This window comes from Onychomys torridus, chromosome 11 (genome assembly GCF_903995425.1).
Source record: "Onychomys torridus chromosome 11, mOncTor1.1, whole genome shotgun sequence".
In the NCBI taxonomy this organism is placed as follows: Eukaryota; Metazoa; Chordata; class Mammalia; order Rodentia; family Cricetidae; genus Onychomys; species Onychomys torridus.
In genome coordinates this window covers 32,255,700-32,282,463 of record NC_050453.1, presented here as the reverse complement: position 1 = coordinate 32,282,463, position 26,764 = coordinate 32,255,700, and the positions used below count along the sequence as shown (strand labels likewise).

The following is a 26,764-nucleotide window of genomic DNA, read 5'->3' as shown; positions in this document are numbered from 1 at the left end:
TAGCAGCAGCTTAGTTGAGATCTATTCAGATAAGGACTCAGAGGCTTCCAGTTTGAGGATACAGAATCAGCTGAGAAGTTGGCAAGGTGAGGTTAGCTGTGGGTTGTTCTGTCTCTCTGATCTTTCAGAATTTACCCCAATAGCTGAATAGCTGGCACTGAGGGTTTTTTTGTTGTTGTTGTTTTCTAATAAGACTGTTTAAGATTCATGTTACAATGCAAAGTCTCACTGAACAAATGGGATGTGAGTTCCCTTTTATTACCTGAGACTTGCCATTCTTCATTAAGAAAACCCAGATCCCATATACCTGGTGTCATGACATGAAATAATCAAAATGAACTGGGAAGTAGATGATGTCTTAGCCAAAGAATGACATTACATATGCAGTGAGACTGTAGTGATGCTTTCAGTAGCATGAATAAACACACTAGTATGGTAGCAAGAACCCTTGCTCACACATGATTCATGAAGGCCCTGTGAAATCCCTCTGAGGTGGTTGGATCAGCAATGGTCCCTCTGCTCAGTTAGAAGGCCGAGGTGGAGAAAAGTGGACTGGCCTAGTACAGGCAGCCACCAAAAAACCCCACCCCATCCCCAATCCCAGGCCTATTCATAGCACCAGATCTACACAACCATCTGTTCTTAGTGTCATCCTGAGAAACAGCCTTGAACTGGTTCCTTAACCATGGGTATATTTCTTAAGCCATCGATCTTTACTAGAAACTTGTCAAAAGTTAAATAACACCATATATATTCACAGGATGTAACCTATTCATTAAGTGGTCGTTTAGGTGGTAAGGAAAACACACACTTGCCTGATTACAAAAGAAAGAAAGATGGTGATACGAACATGTAATACCTTGCACCTCTTTAAAATTTAATATAAATTATCATTAAACAAATGAATGAATCTACAGCTAATTCAAGGATCTTTCCCAGTTCTTTGACAAAATAATAATAATAATAATAATAATAATAATAATAATAATAATAATATTTTTTCTGCATCGGGTTTCCACAGTATGTTGGTGCTGGTGTACATGTAGGGGCAGTCTAAGCCTCCACTCAACAGATTAGCTCCACAGTTAAGGTAGAACTGTAGCTTATTTTCACACAGGCATATTCTATATGTGGAAGATTTTTTTAAAGGTTGTCAACCTGTAGTTGAATAATGGCAGCAGGCCCCTTTGGAGCCTTCGCATCATTTATAACAGTGATACTCACAGATGAGTGTCATGCAGATTCAAGATACCCATGGTGTGTTGTGCAGCCCCACATTCCTCATACTTCCTGCGTGAACCCAGTCTCTTAGCTTTCTTCCTACTCCAGCTCCCAGAAGAACCTACCATTGTTTATTCTGTCTCAAAGAGCAAGGACCAGTGCTATCTCCTCTCTTTTGCCCTGACTGCACATTCAGAAATGGCCTTCAGAGGAAGGCAGCACTGGTTGGGGATGTCAATGGAGCAGGGTAGAGAAGGACAGTGGTGGCTGCCAAGGAGTAGTGGGGTGAGAACAAAGGATGCTGGAGGGGCCTCTGCTCCACCAATGCCAACAGCTTGGAGATGGTCATCATCCTTGAGTCAGGCATTCCTAATATGAAAACTTCCCATCATTTTTCTGAGCAGAGTTATGAATAAGTAACAATAGCCAATGACTAAAGTGGGATGTGTGCAGCCTCTCCATTTGAACCAGCAGTGTGCCTCACCATCCAAGGTAAGCAATCATCATCTCTGGCCTTAGTCTGCTACGGCTCTCTAGCTGGTCTCCTTTCTATTCTTGCCACCCTGTGGGAGCCCAAATTACTCAGGGTTAGAGAATCTGAGCTTGCTTTACCCAGTAGGGCTGATTTGGCCAGAGGCATGTTTACCAGGTGTTTGGAAGGGTCTACACTTGGCTGTACGGTGTGCTTTGATCTTGCAAGGGGGAGGTCTTTTGCCTCTCCCCTTGGCATATTATAAAAAGCCCTTTTGAGTAAAGCTATGGGCACCTGGGTATCGACCCAGGACCCTCCCAAAGCTATCCCGTGTCTCTGTCTCTCTTATCATCTCTTTCTATCTTTCTACCTGATATTTTTCCTAATTCCTCTCTCCTCCACCCAAGAACCCTTAGATAGGTGGGAGCAGGTCAGAGCTGGACACCCACAGACTCCCACATCACCCACCTCTACTTTTCAAGAATACCATGACTATCACACACAGCTCCATAGAGATCCTTCTAAACCACAAACCTAATCATGTCACACCATGTCGGAGTGCTTTAGAGGTGTTCAGTTATCCTTAGAATAAAATCCAAATGATTGGGTGGTAACTGATCAAGCCCCTAGCCCCCTGGTATCTTTGTCCCTTAATATACCTACATTCTGGTCACAAGCTTCCTGGCAGTTTCCAGCTCTGAGACTTTTGCATTTATCATGCCCTCTGCTGGATTTCTATTCAACTAATTCTTCTCTACAGCTTATCACTCCTATCTCTACTCCAATATGATGGGTTTTTTTATTCTAAAGGCTGGTCCCTGACATCTTCTCCATCCATGCCCTATTTCATTCTCTCCAGAGCACTGGGTACTTGACATTATACTATGCATCTACTTGGTTGTTGGTTACATATAACAGCAAGCTTGTTTGTCCTTTCCTCTTTTTTGGTATGCTCTAAAAGGAGAAAAGTGAGCCTTTGTTTGAAAGGCCATTCACATTCTTCTTCAATGTCCTACATACACCTTTAGTAAATTTCCCACTGGACACAGACAATATTGATGCACATATTTATTTCCTATTTGTGGAAATCAAGCATTCTTGAGAGAGCATCAGCTGCAGCAGTTTTTGTAGTGGTCTTGAGTCCTTAGAGGTGAAGAAGGCAAGTCCAATGATGTGACTCCCTGGGCTCTCAAAGTTTGTTCCTTCCCTCCTCAGAGCATAGAAGCCTCACTACCCTTCCAGGATTGACACAGCAGCCAGAGAGCCAGCCCTACAGCTACCCCGCACAAGCAATGGCTCCCTAGATCTCTCAGGGGCTCATGGCAGCCACAACTGGAAACAGGTCAACTCCGAGTCACCTGAAAATTATCCCGGTGAATCCTTGGTGAGGTAAGGTGGACTTTGACAACTCTGAGTACCTTTGGGACTTTCAGAGCCCAACATCCTGGACTCTAATTTCTACCTTGCTACCAACTAACTCTCTTGTGACCTTTGGAAGCTGGTTATCCTGATGGACATGATATGGCTTTTACAAGATAAGCCAAACCATGTTGAAACAACTTTCCAAAACAATGGTTTGCATTGATGATGGAGGTGATGTTTGCTAGTTTTAGTGTTCCCATCTCCAAATATTAATAGTAAGAGTACCTTTCCCCAAGTTCTAATGTGGGCCAGTCTGCTAACATGCAGCAAACACTGGCTGCCACTATTATGACTCCCAGGGAAAACCTCTGCTTCCCCTTGTGTTTCTGGGAAAGGTGCAAAGACGGATAATGTATGTAAATATATGAAAATGAACATCGAAATATTCAGGGGGAAATGTGTCTGCAGTGTAACTAAGCAGCAAAGAAGATTGTTACTCTCTTTTACATACAGGAGAACGTCTTGGAGCTTATGCCATGATCTTTAAACTAGAGCTTCCCACTGAATAACAGGATGCCTCACCAGTCACAGGAGAGAAACTGTTGCTAATACACAGATTCTTAAAACGCCTCTCTTAGTCCGTGTTCTATTACTGTGAAGAGATGCCATGACCAAGGCAATTCTCATAAAGAAAGCATTTAGCCAGGCATTGGTAGCGCATGCCTTTAATCCCAGCACTTGGGAGGCAGAGGCAGGCGGATCTCTGTGAGTTCCAGGCCAGCCTGGTCTACAGAGTGAGTTCCAGAAAAGGCGCAAAGCTACACAGAGAAACCCTGTCTCGAAAAACTGAAAGAAAAAAAAAAAGCATTTAATTGGGGGCTAGCTTACAGTTTGAGAGGTTTAGTCCATTATCATCATGATGGGGAGTGTGGCAGAATGCAGGCAGGCACTGGAGCAGTAGCTGAGAGATATATCCTGATTTATAGGCTGGGAGAACAAGCCTGAACCTGACAGGAGCTTCTGAAACCTCCAAAGCCCACCCCCAGTGACACATTTCCTCCAACAAAGCCACACCTACTCCAGTAAGGCCACACCTCCCAGTTCTTCTCATCCTTTCAAATAATGCCACTCCCTGGTGACTGAACATTCAAATAGATGAGCCTGTGGGGAACATTCTTATTCAAAACATTGGAATAACCAATATCACTTTTTACAGAGGTTGGTGACATGAAAATTTGAAAATAATGCTTTGAATAGCATATTTGTTCTGATATTTCTGTAGAATTTGGGTTTCCTTATCACAGAATCTTTAATGGGAATCAACCCATCATTCCAAATTTTTCAACACATTGTCACGTAGAAGACACGGAGAAATGAAAAGAACACTGAGCCACAAACCTTTCCTTCCAAGAAGTGACAAAGGCATCTTTTGATGTTTTCAAAAGCTGTCAGACTACAGTAGGACAGGCTTAGAACTCTAACACACATTTCTTTTGTAGCCAGTAAGAATAGGATGACCTCACCTGCTCATGGTCCAGCTATCAAAGAATGTTCTTATATGACATTTGTGTGCTGTGTTACAAATACCAATGACTTCACTGGTCCGAACAGAGCTATTACAATTTCCAAAACAGAGCTCAATTTCAATCCATGTCCTCCTGAATCGGGCTTTAAGACTCTACAGCAGCTTAATGCCTCTATAAGACTACTGTGACTTTTCTGTGCTTTTACAGCTCTCAGATTTACAATAAGTAGTAAGTCATAGAATGACATTATTAATGTTGAACATGAGCCAGAACACCACAATTACCATCATTTATGTTTTTACAGAGATCTCAAATTCTCAAAGAAGAAAATGTGTGTAATGACCTGGTACTAACATGAAGAGCAGCAAGCTCACTGTTTTCTAAGCCTTTCATTGGAGGCAGATGCCGTCACCACCAACAATTCCCCACCACCTCACTCACAGCAGTACCTTATCCATTTCACTTCTAGTACCTGACGTCTTTTTAACACATTATTTAATGAGCATTGCTTCTGTTGTACCAATGTCTTGATATTAACATAAGGAAGGCGGTTTCCAATTCCTGACCCCTAAATTCACTTCTCTGAGCCAGCAACATGGGGCTATACAAAAGAAACAAGCAGGAAAGGAAATTCAATGGAAACATTTTAAAACTAAAGATCTGTAAGAAAAAAAAAGAAAAGAAAAGCAAGGCTTCTTTAGAACAATCTTTACAGACAGAGCTCACTGCAAAAGAGGTACTGGCGTCTGGAACTGTGCATCACAATAACATCAGTTAATTTCACATTAGAAACACTTAAGGGAACTGTCGCTCTCCATGGCTTACCTCATCATCTTTATACCAGCACAAGCTTTCTGCAGTGAGGACAAACCAGTAGCCCTTCGAGCCTCCTTTCATGATCCCAATGTTGCTGACGGTCAGCCAGCCCTTACGAATCACCTGCAAGAAAGCAGACATCAGCAGAACCATTGAGTGTCAGTAAGTGGGGAGCAGGAGTCTCGGACGAACTAAAAACAAGTTATAAATTGTAGTCAGAACAGCATTGCCCGCCCCACACACACTCAGCTTCCACTGAGCTGTTGGAGAAAGTATATCTTCCAAACATTTAGATGACCGGGGGAGGTCTTGCCCATTGGTGACTAAAACAAAAATCTTGGACTCATATGGATGGCAGAAGCAGAGTTGACTGAAACAGACAAGAATGAAATGAAGCAGCCGGACAGACTGCACCAGCCTATTTATGGCAGTCCTGCTACAATTAAAACTTATTTTGTTGATTGATTGGATAGACTCTCCAGGCCCACTGCTTCCGGGGTACTGTTATATTTGTCTGCCTGGCTTGAAGCTCATTAAAACTTGGAGCAGAAACTGGTCAGCAAATGGCAAAACAAACAAACAAACAAAACAAAACAAAACAAAAAACAGAAACTCAACCAATCAATTAGATCCTTGTTAACGGGCCTGAATCGGGCTGATTGAGAAGGAAAGCTGAAATGATGAACACTGGAGTTTGGGGCCTTTGAATGGTCTTGATTTATCTACCTCCTTTGGGTTGTTATTTATCATAGAGCAAAATGTGCAGCATCTTAGAAAACTCCTTCAGTGGTTTTCAAATTCTAAAATGTTAAGAACTGGGGGACAAGTTTGACAGAACTTAAAAGGGGCTTTTAAGGAAAAAATGCCTTTTTCCTCACAGTGGTTATAAAGTTAATTTATTCCACACATGGAATGTTTCCCATATCCTCGATGCTAGATGCTTTTATTACCTCAGAACCAGAAATGCAGTTCTATATGGTTTTACATTATCCTAAAGTTTAAAATGTATCCTATTTCAAAAACATCCACTGTCCTAGACCTCCAAAAATATATTTTTTTAAATTTCTTGTTGAATGACTATTGGTTCCTGAAGGTAGATGAAAATATATTTCTGTTAAATTCTATGCTGAAGTTTCAGAAAGGGCATAGGGTAACTATGAAACACACCCAAGTTCTCATTGCTAATTTTTCAAAATTCTCTCCATATTTGCAGTCCAGACCATACGATTCCTTTTCAGCATCCCCACTGTCCATTCACCTTCCTCAAGGCCTTGTTGGTTTTACATATCCCCAAAGAGCATCCCACCTGGGCCCAGACCAAAGTGGTTTCTCAGCCCCTGCTTCTTATGCTATAGAAAGAAAGAAATTGACAATATACCTCAAAGTACAATTCCTATCAGACACAGAGTCACTCAAGTGCTTTCTGGAAAACCACAAAGGCCTGGGCCAGGCATTCTCTGAGTAAGTCAGAACACATAGACGCGAAGTCCTGGAACCTATGTTTTAATATATTACCAAAGGGACCCTTATTCATACTGCAGTTTGAAGACCATGGAACATATCCATACAACACATACAATTAAAACTGTCTTCCTTAGAGCAAATGATCATGGTGAGGTTTCAGTAAAACAGATTTAAAAAATCTGATGAACTAGGTGACCCAATTTCTGAATCACCTTTCAGGTCCTATTTCAGCACCTGCTTGGGGCGAGTCTATCACGCCCTTCCAAGTACCCTCTTTGTTGGTAAGCATCTTTTACTGTATGATTATATTGAAACTATGTCTTTCTGGATCTGCCTTTCCTGCTGAATTATAAGACCCCTAAAGATACAATAGAATCATTGTGCTACTTTTATTTTAAACTTAAAAAAAAGATTCTTTAAAGAAGAAATAATTCATGGAAGGAAATCCATGGCCCAGCTTGTTGGAGCCAGCCTGCTGTGTAAGTATGTAAAGTAATAATTTGTTATTATAGACCTGGAAGAGTTCTTCTTTATCCAAAGACACTGAATAAAGTGAAATAATTGGTGTGCTTTCCACTGATGAATTTAGGCCCTGGTCGAATGACACAGTGTTAGTTTGTATTCCACAGAAGAAAAAAAAAAGATTAACTTATGGCTGCCATGTACATTCTCTCTCTCTGAAATTCTTTTAAAAAGAAAAAGTGAAGGCTGGAAAAATATGTGGGCTGAAATTGAAGTGAGATGCTAGATTTTACTATCTCACTTTTCTGGAAATACAAGAAAGAAATTCCAGGTATATATCTCCGATATAAGTATACTTATTTTTAAAGTCTTGAACTGGCCAAATGGCTCAGTGGGTAAAGGCACTTGCTTCCAGTTGACTGAGATATGGAGAGAACCAATTCTTGTAATTTAATTTGTCCTCTGGTCTCTGCTTATGCACATGAGTAAATAAAAGTGATATTTAAAAAAATATATATATGCCTATTGTATTCACCAATTATATCAAAAGTGCTCAAAAATAAATTTGAGACTATGTTGTGGCAATGAGAAACATTTTTAACTATCTCAAAAACTTTGTGTGAGATATATATCAATTCCCTAATACTGATAGCTTTATTGCTGACCTCTTGGATACCAAGTTTAAGGATATTAGCTTCAATGTGTATATTAAATGTTAACAAATCTGAGCTTTTTTTTTTCTTTTCTAGCCAAATATAAGTAGATGCTCCACTATATCCTGCATTCCAATGGATCTAGAATGCTTTCTTGAACAGAGAGAGTATGTTTGGTTTATTTGTTAATTTTTAAGGGCCTTTTACAAGCTAAGCAAGGATTACATTAATAATCCAATCTTGGCATTGTTCATAGTTTTTATTTAGAAACAAGTCTCACTGAACTGCCAGGCTAGCCTTGAACTCACTCTATAAACAAGGTAGCCTTTGAAATTGAGAGCTTCCTGCCTCAGTCCTAAAGAGCCTGAATTATAGGCCTGTCCCATAAGGCCTACTTAAACTAGGTTTTATAAGCTGTTATAATAATCCATACAAAAAATAACTAGTGTGAAAAATTAAAGTCAGGATGTGAAAAAAGAGCTTAATCTACTGGAGAAATATCTAGAGAGTAAAATGAACAGGACAAACAGACTTGCCGCTGGATGAAGGGAAATTTGGAATGGTGTCAGTGAGCAGCCAACAATCACTAGCCACAGACAGGATTTCAAGTCCAGTGATTAGTTTGAACTGAGATGTGTGATAACAAAATGCACTCTAAATCTCTAAACTTTAAATAAAGAATTGAAAATACCTGATTAGCACTCAAATGCTTATAAAGAAATGACACTTTGCATAAATTAGGTTACATAAAATCTATTTCTAATTACCTCATCTGTTTTGTTTTATAGTTTAATGTGGCTACTAGAAAATATAGGGGTTTGGTTATGGTGTTTTAGAATGGTTCTGAAATGCTTGCCTCCACCATCTTTCAGAGCCAACCATTGGAAAATTCAGAAAGAACAGAGGAAGGGGACCAAATTTCAGAAAGTAGGGTATTAGTTCATTCAAGACCATGTTGAATTTGAGGTACTTGTAGAAGACACGTATGGGGGACCCTCTGGAGAGAAGGGGAGAAGTTAAGGCTGAACCTAAAGACTCCAAAGTCCTTTGTATACACATCAGCAACAGTTAACAGCAGTAGCTTATGGTGGAATTATGTAGGAACACCAATATTTAAAAGGTGGTCATAAAGGGCTGAAACAAAATCAGAAATACAGGCCTTAGGGTCATAGACATCAAGGCAAGTGGAATCTCAAATTTACCAAGTTCAGTACAAAGGAGGGCCCTGAATGGACTTTAGCTCTGCCGGTCTCAGGGTGGTGGTAGGTGAGGAGAGAAAGCTCACCGAGATGAAAAGAACAAAGAGTCAAATGGACAAAACAGCTGAAGAGAGATCTTCCCAGAGGAGTTAAAACCCAGCATCGGGCATGGGGTCAAGAGGATGGGGGCAGGGCATGTTCCCCGCTCTCAGTGGCAGCAACTATCTGACAGAAAATAATTAGCAGCGAGTAAGGGGTTGGGAGTGCTGGACTATGTAAAGAACAAGGGAGATGGGAGTGGGGGCAGAGGAAGAGCCGGGAGAGGGGCTGCCTTACTTTGTGAGCCTCCGGGAAGGGTGAGAGAAAGACAGGGCCAGAGAGTCAAGGCTCATGTAGGTTCTTTCTGCAGGAGACAGGCAAAGTCTAGGAAGCTTATGTTCTTTTTCTTTAGTAAAGAAGAGACTAGGTCGTCAGCAGGGGAGTGAGGACAGGAGGTTGAAAGGAAGGTCTCAAGAGGTCCAGTAGCGCTGGGACACTCAGTCATAGCGTGAGACTGAGCAGGCTAGAGGTAGTACAGAAAGCAGGGTAAAAGCTGGGTGTGAAGAAACAGATCCACAGGGACACAGTGAGCACCGCTGTGTCCCAGAGGCTCTATGTGGACCTAACACAGAAGATGAGGCACTAGACCCGACTGGACCCAGAGTTCTGAACGTCTATGCAAAAAGATCTAAGTGCATTCAAAATTTGGGACAATTTGGGTCATCAATCATCACACAAAACAGCTCTGGTGGAGACAACAGGCCTGGGGTGGGAGTGGGGGAACCAACAGAGACATAGAAAATGAAGAGACAAAGAAAAGACCTAGAGAATCCAGTGAGGTATGTAGCACCGTGGTTCTCAACCTGTGGGTCGTGACCTCTTTGGTAAACCTCTGTCTTCAAAAATATTTACATTATGATCCATAACAGTAGCAAACTTACAGTTACGAAGTGGCAACAAAAGTAATTTTATGTCTAGGGGTCACCACAACATGAGGAACCGTATTAAGGTGTTGCAGCACTAGGGAGGGTGAAAGCCATGGATGTTGTAGAAGGCAGGAACAGAGCTTAGAGCTGTAAGATGATGTGAAGCAATAAAGTGCCTGCTGTTGCTGGCACTATCGGACTCATCACTCAAGCATGCACCACAATTTCCAGACACACGCAGTGTTATGGCTGAAACAGTGTTTACTAAACATTATCTAGTCTGGTGGATATTGTCATTTGAGCTACTTGAAAACCAGGAGTTACTAAGAACGGTGAAATGAGAGCACTTACCCAGCGTGTGTAAGTCACAGTGGGTCCAGTCCCCAGCAACACACACACACACACACACACACACACACACACACACACACACGCGCGTGCACGCACAACACAAGAATAAATAAGATGGATTCAATACTAGCTTTCTGACATTATGATCATTTGCATCCCGGCAAGCTTTCTGAATTGGAGGGAAACACATGAGGATTCAAGCTGCCGGCAGGTACACATGGCCCTTGTCACTCCCTGTGGGGAATTCGTGGCACTGTCCTCAGCACTCAACACTGACAGCAAGCACTTCAGAGAAGCTCGAGGTTTGTCCTTCACATAGGGAAGGGGACACTGTTTACCAACCGATGCCAATCGGCATAAAATGGGAACTTAGAAAATTCTTTGTTGTTTTTCACTAAGGAATTGAGGGTGATGCCAGGGATCAAGGTGGACTGACTCAGGAGAAGATCCTGTTTAAATGGGCGGAGCAGTCAGGCATAGTGATTCATCTCCACCATTCCACTGCTCAGGAGGCTGAGGCAGAAGATATCCACAGGCTCAAAGTCAGCCATCGGGTGAGGAAGATCCTGCTTCAAACCATAAACAAAAACAAGCAGAAAAGGTATGACATACGGGGTACACGTACAAAGAGGAAATAAAAAAGAAGGAAAGAAAGCCAAGGAAATAAAGGAGGAAGGGAGAAAAGGAAAGAAAACTTGAATAGAATGGGAAGGAAACAGGACGAGCTATTGCGTCCTTACGTCGGAAAAAGATAAAATGTGAGATACTCAGTTTGTATTCACACTTGAGATTGCAAAAAGAGCCTATCAGCACTCAGCACAATAGCCACCCAAGTCTCTCAGTGTCTGAGCATCAAATCCTGTCTTATGTAACCAAGCAAGCAAGAGCAAGCATCCCTGTAATTACAGGACTACAAGGGACCTTGCGAGTGGAAAGGGCATGCTCTCACTTGTTTGGCTGGAGAAAACGCACCCCTCCCCCCTCCTTAAACTCACTACTCCAGGTATCACCCACACTGCTTTTGGCAAACGTAGAAACTTTGAAAACAACCAAAGATCAGCAGTCAAGAGACTGGATCAGTCACACCCCTGCCCCTCATGGAAGCCTACCCTACCTAAGAGTTCTACCGGGATTCCTCCATACAAGAAGCAGGCAGGGCCAGTGTTGGCAAACCCCGCCTGTTAGGGGACGAAATTCAGAGCCCGGCCTCTGGCCAGCGCACTAGATGATAAAAGGAATACAATCTCAGGGAGAAAAAAAAAAAAAAAAAAAGCACACATGGAAACATTCCAGTGCGGTCAAGGCCTTGGATTTTATTTGTGAACAAGCAGTTTTGACCTTGGCCTTGCTCATGGAAGACCACGCAAGCTTTCTCTTTCTGTTTCCAGCCATGCAGCTGGCTTTTACTGCCACAGCTTGGGAAGCAGTTGCAGTATTTTGATAGTTTGGCCTCAGTGGATTGTAAAAGCTCCTACACAGATGAGTACCTGCTTCTAAGAACAGTCCACACTCTTCAGGGCCTACCTGGCCAAATGCTGGAGGCTGCAGAGAACCAGCCAAGCTGCAGGCCAAACCCCTCACCCTGTTGGTTTGGGAGAAGTTATTGCTGCATGGACAGGCATCCTCAGAACAGACAGCTTGTCGCCTGTCTCAAATCTGACCCCCAGAGATATTTTCAGCAGGTGTGCCTGGGGCAAGCGTTTGATAATCGTGAAAAGTGTTTTCCCATGTACAGGCACATGGGCTGCAAGATGTGAAACTGAATTCACCGTGTTGATACTGAATGATATCTGAGAGTCATGGGTACACAGAATACCCTTTACAGGCTACCCTGTCTATTTAGGCCAGGCCTGGGTAGAAGGAATTATATCAGCCATTCTTTTGTTTGTTTGAGATAGGATTCCTTTGTGTAACAGTCCTAGCTGTCCTGGAACTCACTTTGTAGACCAGGCTGGCCTCAAACTTTCAGAGCCTCTGCCCCTGGATTAAAGGCCTGAGCCACCACTACCCAGGTTTTTTTTTGTTTGTTTTTTCAGCCATTCTTAATGGTAGTTTGTTCTGCTATGATGAGCTGCTGTCACCAGAAGCCCAAGGCAGTAAGGCTACTTGGTCTTGGAACAGAACCACCAGAATCACGAGCCAAGTAACCTTTCTCTTGTGATAGCTTACTGCTTTTGGTATTTTGTTATAGTAATGGAAAGCTGAATAACTTAATGAGGAGCAGGAGGACATTTCAATTTCAAATGCTGAGGAAAAACAAGTTTGTTGTGGAGACCCATTCAGTGGAGAGCTGCTGAAGAGAGGCCACCTGGCCAAGAGAAGCCCCTTGGCCGAGGCTGCCGGGAGACTAGGAATTTGACAGAGGATTTTAATTCATTGTTCTCCAAGTACTTGGGTTTTGTAAACTCCTTTTGGAATATAAACTTTTGGCTTTAATTCTGGAAATTTTCAGAGTAGGAGGGAGTTTATAGTCACATCCAGGACATGTCTATGTGGTTGACATTTTATTACTGATGTGTAACATCTTTTCACACATCGATGATGTCATTTGATTACTGCTGAATCTCTGACAGGTCATGAAAAGAAACTGGTTGAATGTAATTTGAAACAAGATATAGAAAAAGGAATAAACATCCAACCTTGAGCACAGAGCAGCCTTAGGGTGATTTTTACCAGTGTGCTGTTTTGAATTATTCCAGAGTCTTTTGTCCACTAGTAGTTTGAGAGGAATACCCGTGGGAGCCATGCTAAGCTTTGGAAGGGTGGTTTCAAGACTAGTAAACTCTTGGCCTCCTCCCTTAAGGGGGCCCCATGCCACCGGTAACTCTCGGGCTTAATGGTTAAAGCCAACAAAACAGAAGGTAGGAATAGTCTGAGGGAGACCACTAAGAGTTGGGGGCGGGGGGTAGAAGAACCAGCTATTTTTCACTTGCTCTCCCAGTAAGGGCAAAGTGACTGCTGCCACTGGCAAATCTAGACAGATGAACAGGGAAGTGTGGTCCACACCTTCCTCCTTCCTCATCTTTGCCCATGTTCTCTGTAGAAAATGCTACTATGAGCGAGCGAGTAACAAGTTCAATAGAGGAGGAAACTGTCCAAAGACATGTCTCACTTGAGGGTCCCTTGAGCATCACTTCCTGGTTACCTACAGATGAAGCAGACACTGTACAGGGTGCCTTGAAGTGGGGACCACACCAAGGGGCCCCTGGCCCAGGCAAGTCCTAACAGTGGCTGATGGACCTGTCATGAAAACAGGATTTCAAGTCTGGTGGACTAACCTTACAATTGAGGTAAAGAGTCAGGGAAAAGGAGAGCTTGAGGCAAAGCATGTATAAAAAGGCTTAAGAGTCTGATTAAGATGGAACATCGAGTCTCTGAGGCAATGTCCTTTTGTTCAAAACTGGAGCATCTGCCATCACTCTGAAGGACTTGGCTGTATGACACTTGTATGTTTGGGTGTCCCTTCATGGCTTTAACTTTCTAGGAAGTCAGAGTATAACTTTAACCCCATTTCTAGGAACCCAAAGACAGCAGCAACAGCCAGAATTTACTGTGTGCCAGCAAGGAACTGTGTGCTAACAGTTCCACACAAACGCTGACACTTTTTTTAATCCACAGGATGATCTTATGAGGGAGATAATATTTTCCTTATGTGGCAGAGGAAGAACTGAGTTCTGCTTCCTTCCTGATTGCCAAGCCCATGCGACTAACCAGCTACTAACCAGGAGGCCTCCCTTGAAGGGCCTGTGCCCTATGTGCCATTTTGCTCCACTTGGAAAAGGACATTTTTAGCATGGCACTGAAATAAAATCCCCCTGCTAGTTCAGCCTCAGAGTTCATTCCTCAACTCACAGCACAGATGAAGGAGTTGGCTACAGTATGGATTCTACAACAACAACAACAACAACAACCAGTCGGAAATCATGGGAACTGCACAGAACTGGGGGAAATTATCTATTTCCAATCATTGCTACCTGGGTGACATTGGGTTTGCTTAACCTGTGTTTGCCTTGCATATAATCTGGAATGATAATATCTGTAGCATAAAGCTGTTGTGAGACTCATATGAATTAATAAATGATAAGAATTTAGGTCACCACCTACTAGCAATAAGTGCAATATCTATGTGATTTTTTTCCATTGTGTTTGTTAGTGTAAAGATAGAAAGAAGTAATTGTATTGTATTGTACCACATTATAATTATAAATTCGTGATAAGATATAACATTGTATTTCTTTATTCCTCAGTTTCCCTATATCTGCCCTCTAATTTCTAACAGTAAGAATGATATTTAAAAAAAATCTAAGCTGACATCTGTTATTGCTTGTTTAGTACAGGCCCTGTCTTGAAGTCCTTTTTAATATGTAATGAACAAAGTGTGTTGAAAAACTGATGCAGGATTAAAAATAACCTGACAGTGGAAATAAACCCAACCACACAACATAGAAAGAAATGGTCCTGATGAAGCCATTGGGGAATCCCCAGGTTGCAAGCACCTTGACTATGTTAAATTCAGATCTTCCTGATTGACTGAAAACATGCTAATACGGGGAGGTCAAAGCTGGCTGAAAATAAGGACCCATCGTGAACATTCATGTCAACTCTCCTCAAAATGATAACACTGTGGCTTCTCTGTAAAACCTGACCACTGCTGCCTTGCCCTGATAGAAATTTCCATTGTAAACTGGTAAATAAAGCTCACGGTCAAACAGAAACCCAAGTCACTGTTTCACAGGATAAACTCGGTGAGGGACTCAACCCTTGCCACTTGTGTTTTCTGGACTGTCCCTGTCTCCTGGGACCACCGCTATGGGGCCTCCATCCCTCCATTCACTCTGCCCCGCAGAGGCGCCTCATGCTCCTGCCCGGTTTCCCAGGGCATGAAGGTGATTTTCCCAGTCCTGAGGCTCCTTCAACTTTTGCACTATTGAGGTTCATAAAGTCACTGCTGGAGACTTCCTTTCCTCTCTCTTGCACTGAGGAGCTCATCCAGGTGTTGTTTCTGCCCCAGGCACTGCTGTTTTGGAAAAAAAAAAAATCGTTTCTTCTCAGAGTTTACTCACCTAAACCTCACCGAGATCTGGGCCATTAACCATGATGAAAATCAGGCCTCCATTTTCTTTCACGTCTTTTCCCTGTGTATCTTTTCCATGTGCAGAGCTCCCTTTGAAGTTGCCAGGCCCTCCATGTGGAAGAGATTGCACATGATACAAAACAGAATAGGAGCCAAGTCTGGCATCTATTTCTCTACATTCAAGGACAAAACTACACATACACAAAGGAGAAGGGATACTCCACAATTAGCAAGACCTGAGTAAAGTGTGGACATTTTACTAAAAACAGTCCAGAAAAGATACATATCAACTTAGCAGATAGGAAATTATTTAATAGTTAACCTGTTATCACCTTATATGTGTTAGAATGTACATGGCACTCAAGAATAAGCTGAAATAATAACAATGAAATAGGAAAACAGGCCCGGTTCTTGACCCTGATGGAGCTTTGAGATAAATGAGGGAATAGAAATTGAGCAAAGACTCATGCAGACTGAAGACACAATTGTCACTGGTACATGAAAAGGATGGTGATCATATGGAGTATTAGAAAAGACATAGTTGAGATTTTGAGAATACAGGTTAAAACTGAAAGGAGTTGGGAGAACATGGAGGTTGGGGTGGCACATGGTATGTCTAGGAAGGAAAAAGGAGCCACAAGCAGGATGAACCCGCAAAGAAGGCCAGCAGCCATGCTCGACTCTGCAACTCAGGGGAAGAAATTCAGTTCGTCTCTCTTGAGGTGTTTTTAAAGTAAAGCAGTTGTGTAAGATTTACTTCACATAAAAGCTCCCTTTTCAGCTCCAGTTTAGGGAAGAGATTAGAGGAAAGGAGCAAGGAGGCCAGAGAGGTGACTGCTACAGAGCCCCGAGTTAACAGTGATAACTTTGACAGGCCCACTGAAGTGGACACATGGGGATGTAGACGGATCAGAGGAATGTTTAGGAAGAAAAATTAGTGTGGCAATGATCAATTAGATATGCAAGGTGAGAGAGAGCGGAGTGTCAAGGATGACTCCCAGAGTCTCCGTTTTTTGAAACTGAGCAGACACAGGAGGCGTGTTCACAGAGAGTGAGAGGAATGTGTATTTAGGGAAGGGATGAGTCAAAAGTTCTGTCTGGACATGTCACAGGAGGAATGTGCAAAATGGACCCCTGACTGTAACGCAGCCTAGAGCAGTTCTACACACCTGTGAATTGTTGGTTTGTGGATGGGACTGAAGCTGTGGGTGTAGGGGGAAAATAGAGTCTGGACAAGAAGATGACCCTGGTCTGCGCCCTAAGGACAGGCAGCATGCTGGGCAGAAAGGATGAACTAGGGGTGGGCAGGAGGGGTATGGCTGGAAGGGTAAGAGGAAAAAGAGAATACTGCACATGCCAAAGCCACCAGAAGAAAATGCTTTACAAAGAGGATCAAAAAGTCCAATGTCACCACGAAGGAAAGTAAAATTAAAAGTAAACATTTTCATTGGTTTGGGTAACACAGAAGAGATAACATTTAGCCCAGTAGGGCATCAACCTGGGCAATCCAAAGGGACACTGGAGCTAAGGGTACAAGGGTACTTATTAGAGGCTCCTGCTGTATCTGGCCTTATCATTTAATTTCTGCATAGAGGAAGCAGATTCTGAGGCCAGCCTTCAGCATCTCTGAAGGTAGTGAGGACACATTAGAACCGATTATAAAAGCACTCAACACAAAAACTGTGTGTTCTGCTATCATGTTGATCAAGCCACACTAGCCAATGTTTCTGTGTCCTGATGGGTAAGGGAGCAGGCAGACATTAGGGTAAGCATTAGAGCTGAAGTTTGCCCACACTATTGTGATTGCAAACAATGAATCAATTCCTTCCCAACACCTTCTGGATGCAAAAATCAAATCTCCTAACCACCCCTCACCCCAGCCTTTCCTTTTTTAAAAGTAGTTCTTTAAAGAGTTTGGTACAACGTGTTTTGATCACATTGTGGGTTTTAAAGAAGTTCCCTGGAAATTGTGGTCCCTGCAGGCAAGGAACAAGATTAGCTGTCTGTCAGTCGAGTGGAAGGCAGACATTAATTTATTAGTATTAAGTAATGAGAATTCGCCAACAAAGCCCCAAGGGCTGGGGTTGCCAGTACAGCTACAAAAATCTCCTTATCCTACAGCACCTCTGAAGAATGCAGAACTCTTCGGAGACTCTCAATGTATCCAAGATTAAATAATTACTAGCAGCCATATCTTCCTGCATACCACCCATTCACAATGATCCCCTATCATCACGAATCCTGGTGCTCCAAGGAAAATACATCGGTTAATTCAGTATGGGATTCTGGTTTTTCATTTCTTTCAACATATGATCAGAGACCTTAGTTTCTCACATTTTAGGTGATTGATTGTTCTGTGACGTGTCAGTGTAGGCTGTGAAAACATCTATAGCATAAAAGCCAATAGTTTTCTTCTTATGTAAAGCTGCAGAGGTGGTCTTTATCTGCTTGATCACACCATTCATGCAAGACCTAGGGCAGTGGTTCTTAACCTTCTTAATGGAGTTCCTCATGTTGTGGTGACCCCCAACCCAAAACTTATTTCTTTGCTACTTCCTAACTGTAATTTTGCTACTGTTACGAATTGTAATGTAAATATCTGATATGCAACCCAAGGTTGTGAGCCACCGGTGAGAAGCACTGCCCCAGGATGTCATTTAAGAGCTCCCCAGAGCAGTGCCACCATTGTGCATGCCTGATCCAGTTCTTTCCACCATGGCATGCTAGGAAAAAGAGCACACGTCCCAACACCCCCTTTGCCTTCTATCATAGACATCTTGTAGTGATCTTTAAGGACTTTTCTGCTACTAACTATAAGAGGGTAGAATGATGGGCTGCCTTCCTGTAAGCAACCTGTTACCCTTTCCTCTGTTCAAGTTCATATTAGCTTACTCTTTGGGCTTTTAAATACTGAGCAAACATGGTACCTGTGGGAGTCAGGATCACCCAAAGAGCACTGTTCATTTGGAGGAAAGTTCAGAGTCACTCTATGCTCTAAAACTGACAGAGCTTGGGCCTCAGAAGAGACGTGGAAGTGGTACATGGGATTAAGCCAGGATCACATAGGAATGTCTTAATATTAGAAATGTACATTCAGACAGATATAAAAATCAATTTAAACTAAACAAATTCTACATACAACTCCTGTAAAGCTTTACCAGTGCTCATTAATATATCAAAATGATAATGGGAACGGCATACAACATTTAACACAAATTAGGCCAGTCTGAAAGACTGATAGTCAACTGACAGAATCAAATAGCACATGCCAGCCCTTCAGAAGTGAAGACCTGTGAAGTCAAGCTACCAGCTAGAGGGGGACCCAGACCTGTCCTTAGTGCATGAGCTGGCTGTTTGGGGCCTGGGGCTTATGCGGGGACACTTTGCTCAGCCTGGGTTAAGGGAGGAGGGGACTGGACCTGCCTGGACTGAATCTACCAGGTTGAGCTGAATCCCCAGGGGAGTCTTGGCCCAGGAGGAGATGGGAATGAGAATGATATGTAAAATTAAATCAAATTATAAAATAAAAAATGAATAAAAAAGATACCAGCTAGAGATAGAAGATACACCCAGGCATCAAACAGACGGCATTTGAAATCTTTACTGTAGGAACAGATTATTTGTACTTCTCCCTTAGTCTGGAAGTTTCTATAATGAAATCCTGTTTCAGCAGAGACCTAAAGTTAAAGAAATCTTTATTTTATTTTTGTATTTACTTTTGTATGTGAGTGTATGTATGTGCCCCTTGTGCATGCCTGTTGTCTGCAGAGGTCGGAATGGGGTGTCAGATCCCCTAGCACAGGAATTACTGGCAGTTGTAAGCACCATGTGGGTGCTGGAAACGGGATCTGGGTCCTCAGGAAGAACAGCAGCTGTTCTTAACCACTGAGCCATCTGTCCAGCTCCAGCTGAAGAATTTTAAAACATAAACTACGTGGATACTGTAAGGAGGAAATAAAAGGTATCAAAACCCTGAAGTGGGAACATCAAGAAAGCCCACTGCGTGCGTTGTAATTAGTGGGAGAAGACACACTAACTAGCTAATGGAATCACAGCAGTAGGCGTGGACCAGATCAGGAGGAAACCGATAAGACTTAAATGCCATTGGAAGAGCTTTCGACTTCTTAGTAAGTTTTGGATTTTGTTCAGGTTTACATCACCTTAGCAAATACCTGAAGAAACAGAATAAGGGAAGAAAGACTCATTTTGGCTTATGGACTGGGAGATGTCGGTCCACACTTCTCTTGGATTTTGTTTATGAAGAGTTCAGCCCACAGTTCTCTTGGGCTCTGCCTGTGGACTTACGGCAAGGCAAAACAGCGTGGCTTCTGAAGTGTAAGTGGGGAAAGGCTGCTTACCTCACAGCGACCAGTAGGCTGCGTTAAGTAGCAAGAAGAGAGGCCAGGGTAGATATATGAGAGGTACCCTTCAAAGTCACACCCCCATCATCCATTTTTTTTTTCCCAATTAGGCCCCATTGTCTGGAGTTAGAACAGCTACCAACAATCTACCCTGATTGTGAATGTATCCATGAGTATCCACTGATTAGATTACAGCCCCAATAATTGAGTGGTCTGGGGCATGCTTTAATATCTGGGAATAGTCTACTCCGATTGTGAATAGATCCATGAGTACTGATTAGATTAGAGCCCGAATAATTGAGTGGTCTGGGGCATGCTTTACTGTCTGTGACCCTTGGTCTAATTAAGTAGATAAACTTACCCAGATGAAAATCATTAAAGAGAGTGAACAGGGAAGTGTGGGCTCAGACGGTTTGACAGTGACTTCTGGAGGCTGAGGAGATGGCTCAGTCCACAAAAGGTTTGTCATTCAAGCATGGGCAACTGAGATCAACCCCTAGAGACCATGTGGAAAAGGCACACGCTTGTGATTCCACACTGGGGATGCGAAGCCAGGCAACTAAATCCCTGAGGCTGTTGGGCCAGCCAACCTAGCCTACTCAGTGAGCACCAGGCAAGTCTCAAAAATCAGGGTAGATGGGGACCTAAGGAATGAACGGCAGCAGAAACTTATTTCAGGCCTGTATGTGCATATGTGTACACATAATTAAAAACAAGTAAGCACACACATAATTCAATAAGGGAACCTTTCTCTGGTTGTTGTACTGAGAGACAGTTAAAAGTGTAGCAAGAGATACAGAAAGACTCATAACCCAGATATAAGTAGATGCTTCAAGCAAAGCAGAATTAATCGGCTGACTGAGAAGTGATCAGCTGCAGGCATGATGGCATTTATTTCAAGGGGACTGTGGTGTGAAGAGGGTATAATGAATGAGAGGTCTCCTGCAGACTGGATCCCTTGCCCTGTGAGTACAGGAACACTGTCCAATAACTCTTTTGATTCCCAGTACAAAATATGGATTTAGATCTAATTTACCATGGCTATAGATTGAATATTACACAAAAGCATATTGTTCATATGTGCACAAACTCAAAGTGAACATTTCTCTCATTTGTAGACTCTGTTGTGAGGATAAAAACCATTTTGATAGTAATTATTTTGTTAATGTATCTTAAATATTTTTATCTTCTAAACAATATTTGTGACAATTTTCTTTCTAGTTTCTAACCTCCAGGTGAACAAAAGTTTATAAGATGTAAAATGAAGTCTTTGACTGACTCCAAGATTTCCATGGCTTCCAAAGTATCGAAGACTTGTACATAATCCAACAATGTCACAGTGAGACCAGATATGTGGGCCTCTCACACCTGGCTCTATTGCTTAGGACAAGATCTTCTTGGGGCCTCAATCTCCTCATCCATTCATGAAGACAGAAGTATCTATTTCAGAGGACAAATGAGAAAACAGAGCACATGTCTCCTTACTCCATGATGAGACATAATACCAGTCAGTGTTAGTAGAGTGTTAGTAGAGGGGAGTATGAAAGTATGAAGGTGAGAAAACCCTACCCATGAGCAAGACTTATCTTGTTTGCATTCTTACCACGGTGCTGTGCAGGGAAGATACATAGATACACAGTCTTAGAAATTTTGGTACTAAACAAATCTTTGCTAGGAGCATGAAATGGCAAGAAGCAATCATCTAACTATAAAACTAAGAACCACACTAAAAAATAAAAAGGCATGGTACAGGACATGGGCTAATAATCCCTTTCTGTTTCTTTTCTGCTGTGCATCTCAACCCCAGCCATTTCTATGTCTATAAAGCCTGGGTTTGGTTTTGTTTTTTCCTGGCTTTGCTCTGGCCTTCTGGCAGGATTATGTTTCCTCCCCAGGTCACAGACTGTCCTCTCACTCAGAACCTGCCTTACAGTACTCCTCTTCAAAGAGGCCCTTCTGTTCCTTCTTCCCAATGTGTCCCACAACATCACTCTTTCTGTGACCACCTTCCACCCTTTCCCATGCTCATCTTCTTGTTCCTGTGCTGTCTTGACCATCACTAGACTATAACCATCCTGAGGATAAGAACTAATCTGCATTATTGCCACTCGACCCCCAGAGCTGTGCCTGGCCTTAATTCAAGGAAGAATGAAGGAGATGAAGAATGAGCAGACACTGAAACTCCTCCACAAGGCTGGGCCTTTTGCCTTCTCACTTCAGGTCAGTTACCAACAGGAGGACCCAGAAGATACTGATGCCTAATACAGACCAGCCAGGAAATTCAAATATGATTGAGGACACTCAAAAGATAATCCGCCAATGACTCCATGTGACCCAGGCAGCACTGAACAATTATTTGTAAAAAGCTTTGGGCATTTTTGTCAGTTAATTTTGATAAAGGAGCTCAAAATTTAATCTTCAGAAAAAATGGACTTTGAGTTTTGCTAAAGGTATTTGATCTTCAACTATTAAAAAAAAATGAAAGCAGGGAGCAGAAAGAGATGATTATATTATGTCCCCTTGAAGAATTGTTGCAAAAACTCAAAGAAGTGATCCATGGAAGTTTGTAAGTTCAAATCCAAGCTTTACCACATACTATAAGGGTCACCTTGGACAAGTCATCCAACTTCTGCAATCCTTGGCTAACCTCAGTCATAGAGTTGTTGCCAACCAGACCTTCTGATTATTGTGAAAATTAAGAAAGCATAAATGGAAAAAAGCTTGGAGTAGGACTTTATATAATAAGTTCTTAATACATATTAGCTGCTATCATTATCTGTCAAAATGGGGATGATGCTGTGTGACTCTGTGTAGCTATCAGAAGAATAAATGCTGCCATGCTGTGGGATGGTCTGTATGTCAAATGTGCTGCTCTGATTGGTTAATAAATAGAACACTGATTGGCCAGTAGCCAGGCAGGAAGTATAGGCAGGACAAGCAGAGAAGAGAATTCTGGGAAGTGGGAGGCTGAGGTAGAGAGACACTGCCAGCCGCCACCATGACAAGCGAGATGTAAGGTACTGGCAAGCCACGAGCCATGTGGCAACTTAGAGATTAATAAAAATGAGTTAATTTAAGATAGAAGAAGTAGATAACAAGAAGCCTGCCACGGCCATACTGTTTATAAGTAATATAAGCGTCTGAGTGATTATTTTATAAGTGGGCTGTAGGACTGCAGGGGCTTGGTGGGAGCTGGAAAGAAAAACTCCAGCTACACTACCACATATGAAAAAGTCCATTTAATAAACTGAAGCTATTGCTATGAGTGTGGTTATTTGAAATAAAATATTCTAGAGAATGATGGGTACACAAAAAACTATGTGGGGCAGTTCTAGGTAATGTAATCATCTAAGAAAAAACAAAAGAACCCACCTCTGGCATGATTGTCATGGATAGGAAAGCAGTTCAGAAGCCATGTGGCTCTTTTCTCTCTGAATATTGTGCTCATTGAATTGTGCACATGCATCTTATTCCTGGTTTATTTGTAGTTGGGTTTTCTGGGTTCTCATCTTCCAAAGAAGCTCAGAGTATACTGGCTGAAAGCATGCAAGCACTCTACAAACAGACCTATGTCCCCAGTCCCAAGTTGATAAATAATTGATATAATGGTTCCAAGCCATAGGTAATCCCAACACTCAGAGCTATTTGTAAATGCACAATAGACACATTGTCTTGCCAATTTAAGATGACAATAACATCTGTTAGAGCTCAAGATATAAGGCATCCTAATTGTTAATCAAGCATAACTTAGTGCCCATATAATACTGGAATTTACTATATTTAGAACTGCATTTCAGAGCTTCATGAAATAAAAGTTGTGATGACAGATGTAGATGGGAAACTAAATTAATGACTACAGGTAAGCTACAAATGAACTGTGTGTAAAGATGATATTGAAGAGCCAACTGTTTATTCCATTGAATGACCATTCAAACTACTAAGAGCTTAAGCAGATGTTAGCACTTCCCTTCTGAATATGAATATCATAGTCATTATTTTATAGATGGTTTACATATCCAGCCATTTAATTCCAGATGTTAAAAGCTTTGCCTCTTCTATATAATCAACATTTGTTAGACATTGACTAGAGAAAGTTTTATGCTAGACACATAAAATGGCAACAACTGTCCTTAGCCTAACAGAGCCCATGGGTTCTGCAGGAAATGGACATTTACAACTAAATACATAAGACAAGGGTTTCTTTGGGAACATAGAGTGTAGACTGAAAACAGTGTAGAAGTCAGTTAGGGTACTCTCAAAGACAAGCTATTTAAGGTGAAGGAAATGAAGAGGTGCTGTTCAGGTAGAAATGAAAATGATGATGCTTCAGACATGAGAACAGAAACAGATAAAATCCCAAGAGGAAAAGATCCTAGAACAGTGGTTCTCAACCTCTCTCATGATGTGACCCTTTAATAGAGTTCCCCATGTTGTGGTGACCCCGTCCATAAAATTACTTTCATTGCTACTTCCTAACTGTAATTTGCTACTGTTATGAATGGTAATGTAAATATCTGATATGCAGGATATCTGACTTGTGACCTCTTGGTGGGGGGGGGGTTGTAACCCACACGTTGAGAACCAATGGCCTAGACCATTGGCTAATTTGTCCAAAGACCAGTGTTTTTGGAGCACAGAACCTGGAGTGGCAGGGGAAAGAGAGGAGAGGAAGTGAGCTGGAGTGAGGGCCATGGATATCAGAATTTGGACTTTATCCTAAATATCAAGTGTTTGAGGATTGTCATAAGCTGAGAGGGGTATGTTCTCATTCACACTCACACTAAAACAAAATGAGGAAAACACGTCAAGTATTTCCCGTTTGTAATTTCAGCAACGAGTTTTAGGGGAGAGTTGGGGCTTCTGGTTAAAGTCAGTCTTTTCCTTACTGTGGATTTTAATTACCCATGTTCTTCCTGACCTCCATAATCATGGTTAATTGAAATTTGGCTCTAACTCAAGGGAATCCACAAAGAAACCTAATAAGGTATGTAGCAGATGAAATTGTGATTTCTATTGGAAACTGAAGCCCCTGTAAGTAACAGGCATTTTGATTTCTGTGGGAAATGGAGAGGTCCTGGCAAATATCAGTCATCCAGAGCAGCTCTTTTGTTAATCCCCTAAACCGGTTGCAGATGTTGGCTCAAACAGCCAGGATTTTGCATCTGTAATTTTAAAATTGTCTCATATTTCTAAAACTTGACTCCACATGCACCGGAAATCACTGACATGAATTATGAACCCCAGGAAGAGAAGAAACACAAGAAAAGCCAGAAGTGATAGGAGATAATATTCCGAGTGGCTGGGCTGTGTGCACAGGATGAGTGAGTGATGACACCATCCCTTCCTCCAGGACATGGACCCTGCGAGCAGACTTCTGGAAGTGGATGTATCATACAAGAGGAAGTCATTTATAGATGGCTGGGTTCTCAAAAACAAACCCTCCGTTTCCCCTTCCCCTCCTCCACTTCACAACAGGTCAACAGGAAGGCCAGAGTGCTGGAAAAAGGGAAAGGTTTCTGAAGGGAGAAAAAAGTTACTAAGAACAGAATTGTACACTAAAAATTCCTTACTTTAATGAAGAAAGGCAATCTTTAGTAGAATTGGGAAGTAAATAATAAAACATCCTATTACTAACCAATATTTTAGTCCTTTTTCATAAAAAAAAACATTATCATGAGAGACTCTGAACTTAAAGAATGTATATTGTCTTATAAACAAAGAATAATCAAGGGCCACTAAAAGTAACTTAAATCGTGATGCGATACTATTATTACTTGTCTTCCTTGGGCTCATTTTTCGTGTATTTCTGTGCTCTGTTTCCAAGGCTGTACTCCAGCCAGCCAGGCAATCTCAGCGGCAGCAGATCTGGTAATGTGCCCATAGGGGCCATCCATCACAGGCTCGGAGTAAATAACTTCACCAGAATGGAGGACAAAACTTTCAGCCGATTACTTAGGAAAGAGGGAGTTTGGGGCCCGACTTCAGGGAACCAAGATGTGATTATGAACTCAGTGTGCTCATTTCCTGAATGGGGGACATTCATCCTGGAGAGGTTGGCCTAACGGAATCCCATGAGAGTAGAGAGGGGTTGGTTGGTTTCTGAATCAAAGAAATCCCAAAGTAATTTTGAGGTTAAGCATTTCATTTCTTCATTTAACTGAAGCTCTACATATTTACATTTTGTTCAAAAGATTATCTATAAGTTACTTCTTTTCTAAACTCCATAATTTAAAAATATATACTGCTAGGAAATAAAGCCACGTTGGTCTTTCTACATTTAAATCTCAGAGCGGCATTAACTCTTAAGCTACTCAGCCTACTCCAGTGGGGGTCACAGTCTCGCTGCACCAACGTGACCAGCCCCACAAAAGAAACATGATCCCAATCCCACAGAAACTATGGGGGACATGTTCATTGCAAATATTTGGAGGGCGGTGAGGAGAGGCTTTGTGAAAGGGTAGAGGGCTCATAGCACCTGGAACTCTAGACTAATCTATGGAAGTGCCATATGGGGGACCTACAAGCCATTGTTTTCTATTAGGATCCTTGTGTTAGAAAACAAGATTTAGATTTCAACAACAATTTATATTAATGTTTTGATATTTATGTACCTGGACAGACAGTGACACTGGGACAGACTGCTCAGGGTTGTGACACCCCAGTGAAGCTAAGACTGGAGCCCATAGGCTAAACAAGATGCCCTCCCTTGCCTGACCATTGTGGTTTTTGCATGAACCTCCTTTTCTATGGATCCATAGGGGAGGATTCTCTAATTGAAATAAATCAAGGGCTGAACTAAAAATACCTCTGTTGATGCTTCCAAGTTAAACTTTCTGAT

General features: G+C 42.0%; 1 protein-coding gene across 6 annotated transcripts in view; it reads right to left on the bottom strand.

The window, feature by feature from the left end:
- Positions 1 to 26,764, bottom strand: part of Dnm3 (dynamin 3) — a 486,391-nt gene that overhangs the window by 234,277 nt on the left and 225,350 nt on the right. For all 6 annotated transcript variants that reach the window (XM_036202803.1, XM_036202804.1, XM_036202805.1 and 3 more), the window contains one exon: positions 5,407 to 5,520. In XM_036202803.1, coding sequence (XP_036058696.1) covers positions 5,407 to 5,520 — 114 coding nt within the window. The remainder of the gene's footprint in view (positions 1 to 5,406; positions 5,521 to 26,764) is intronic.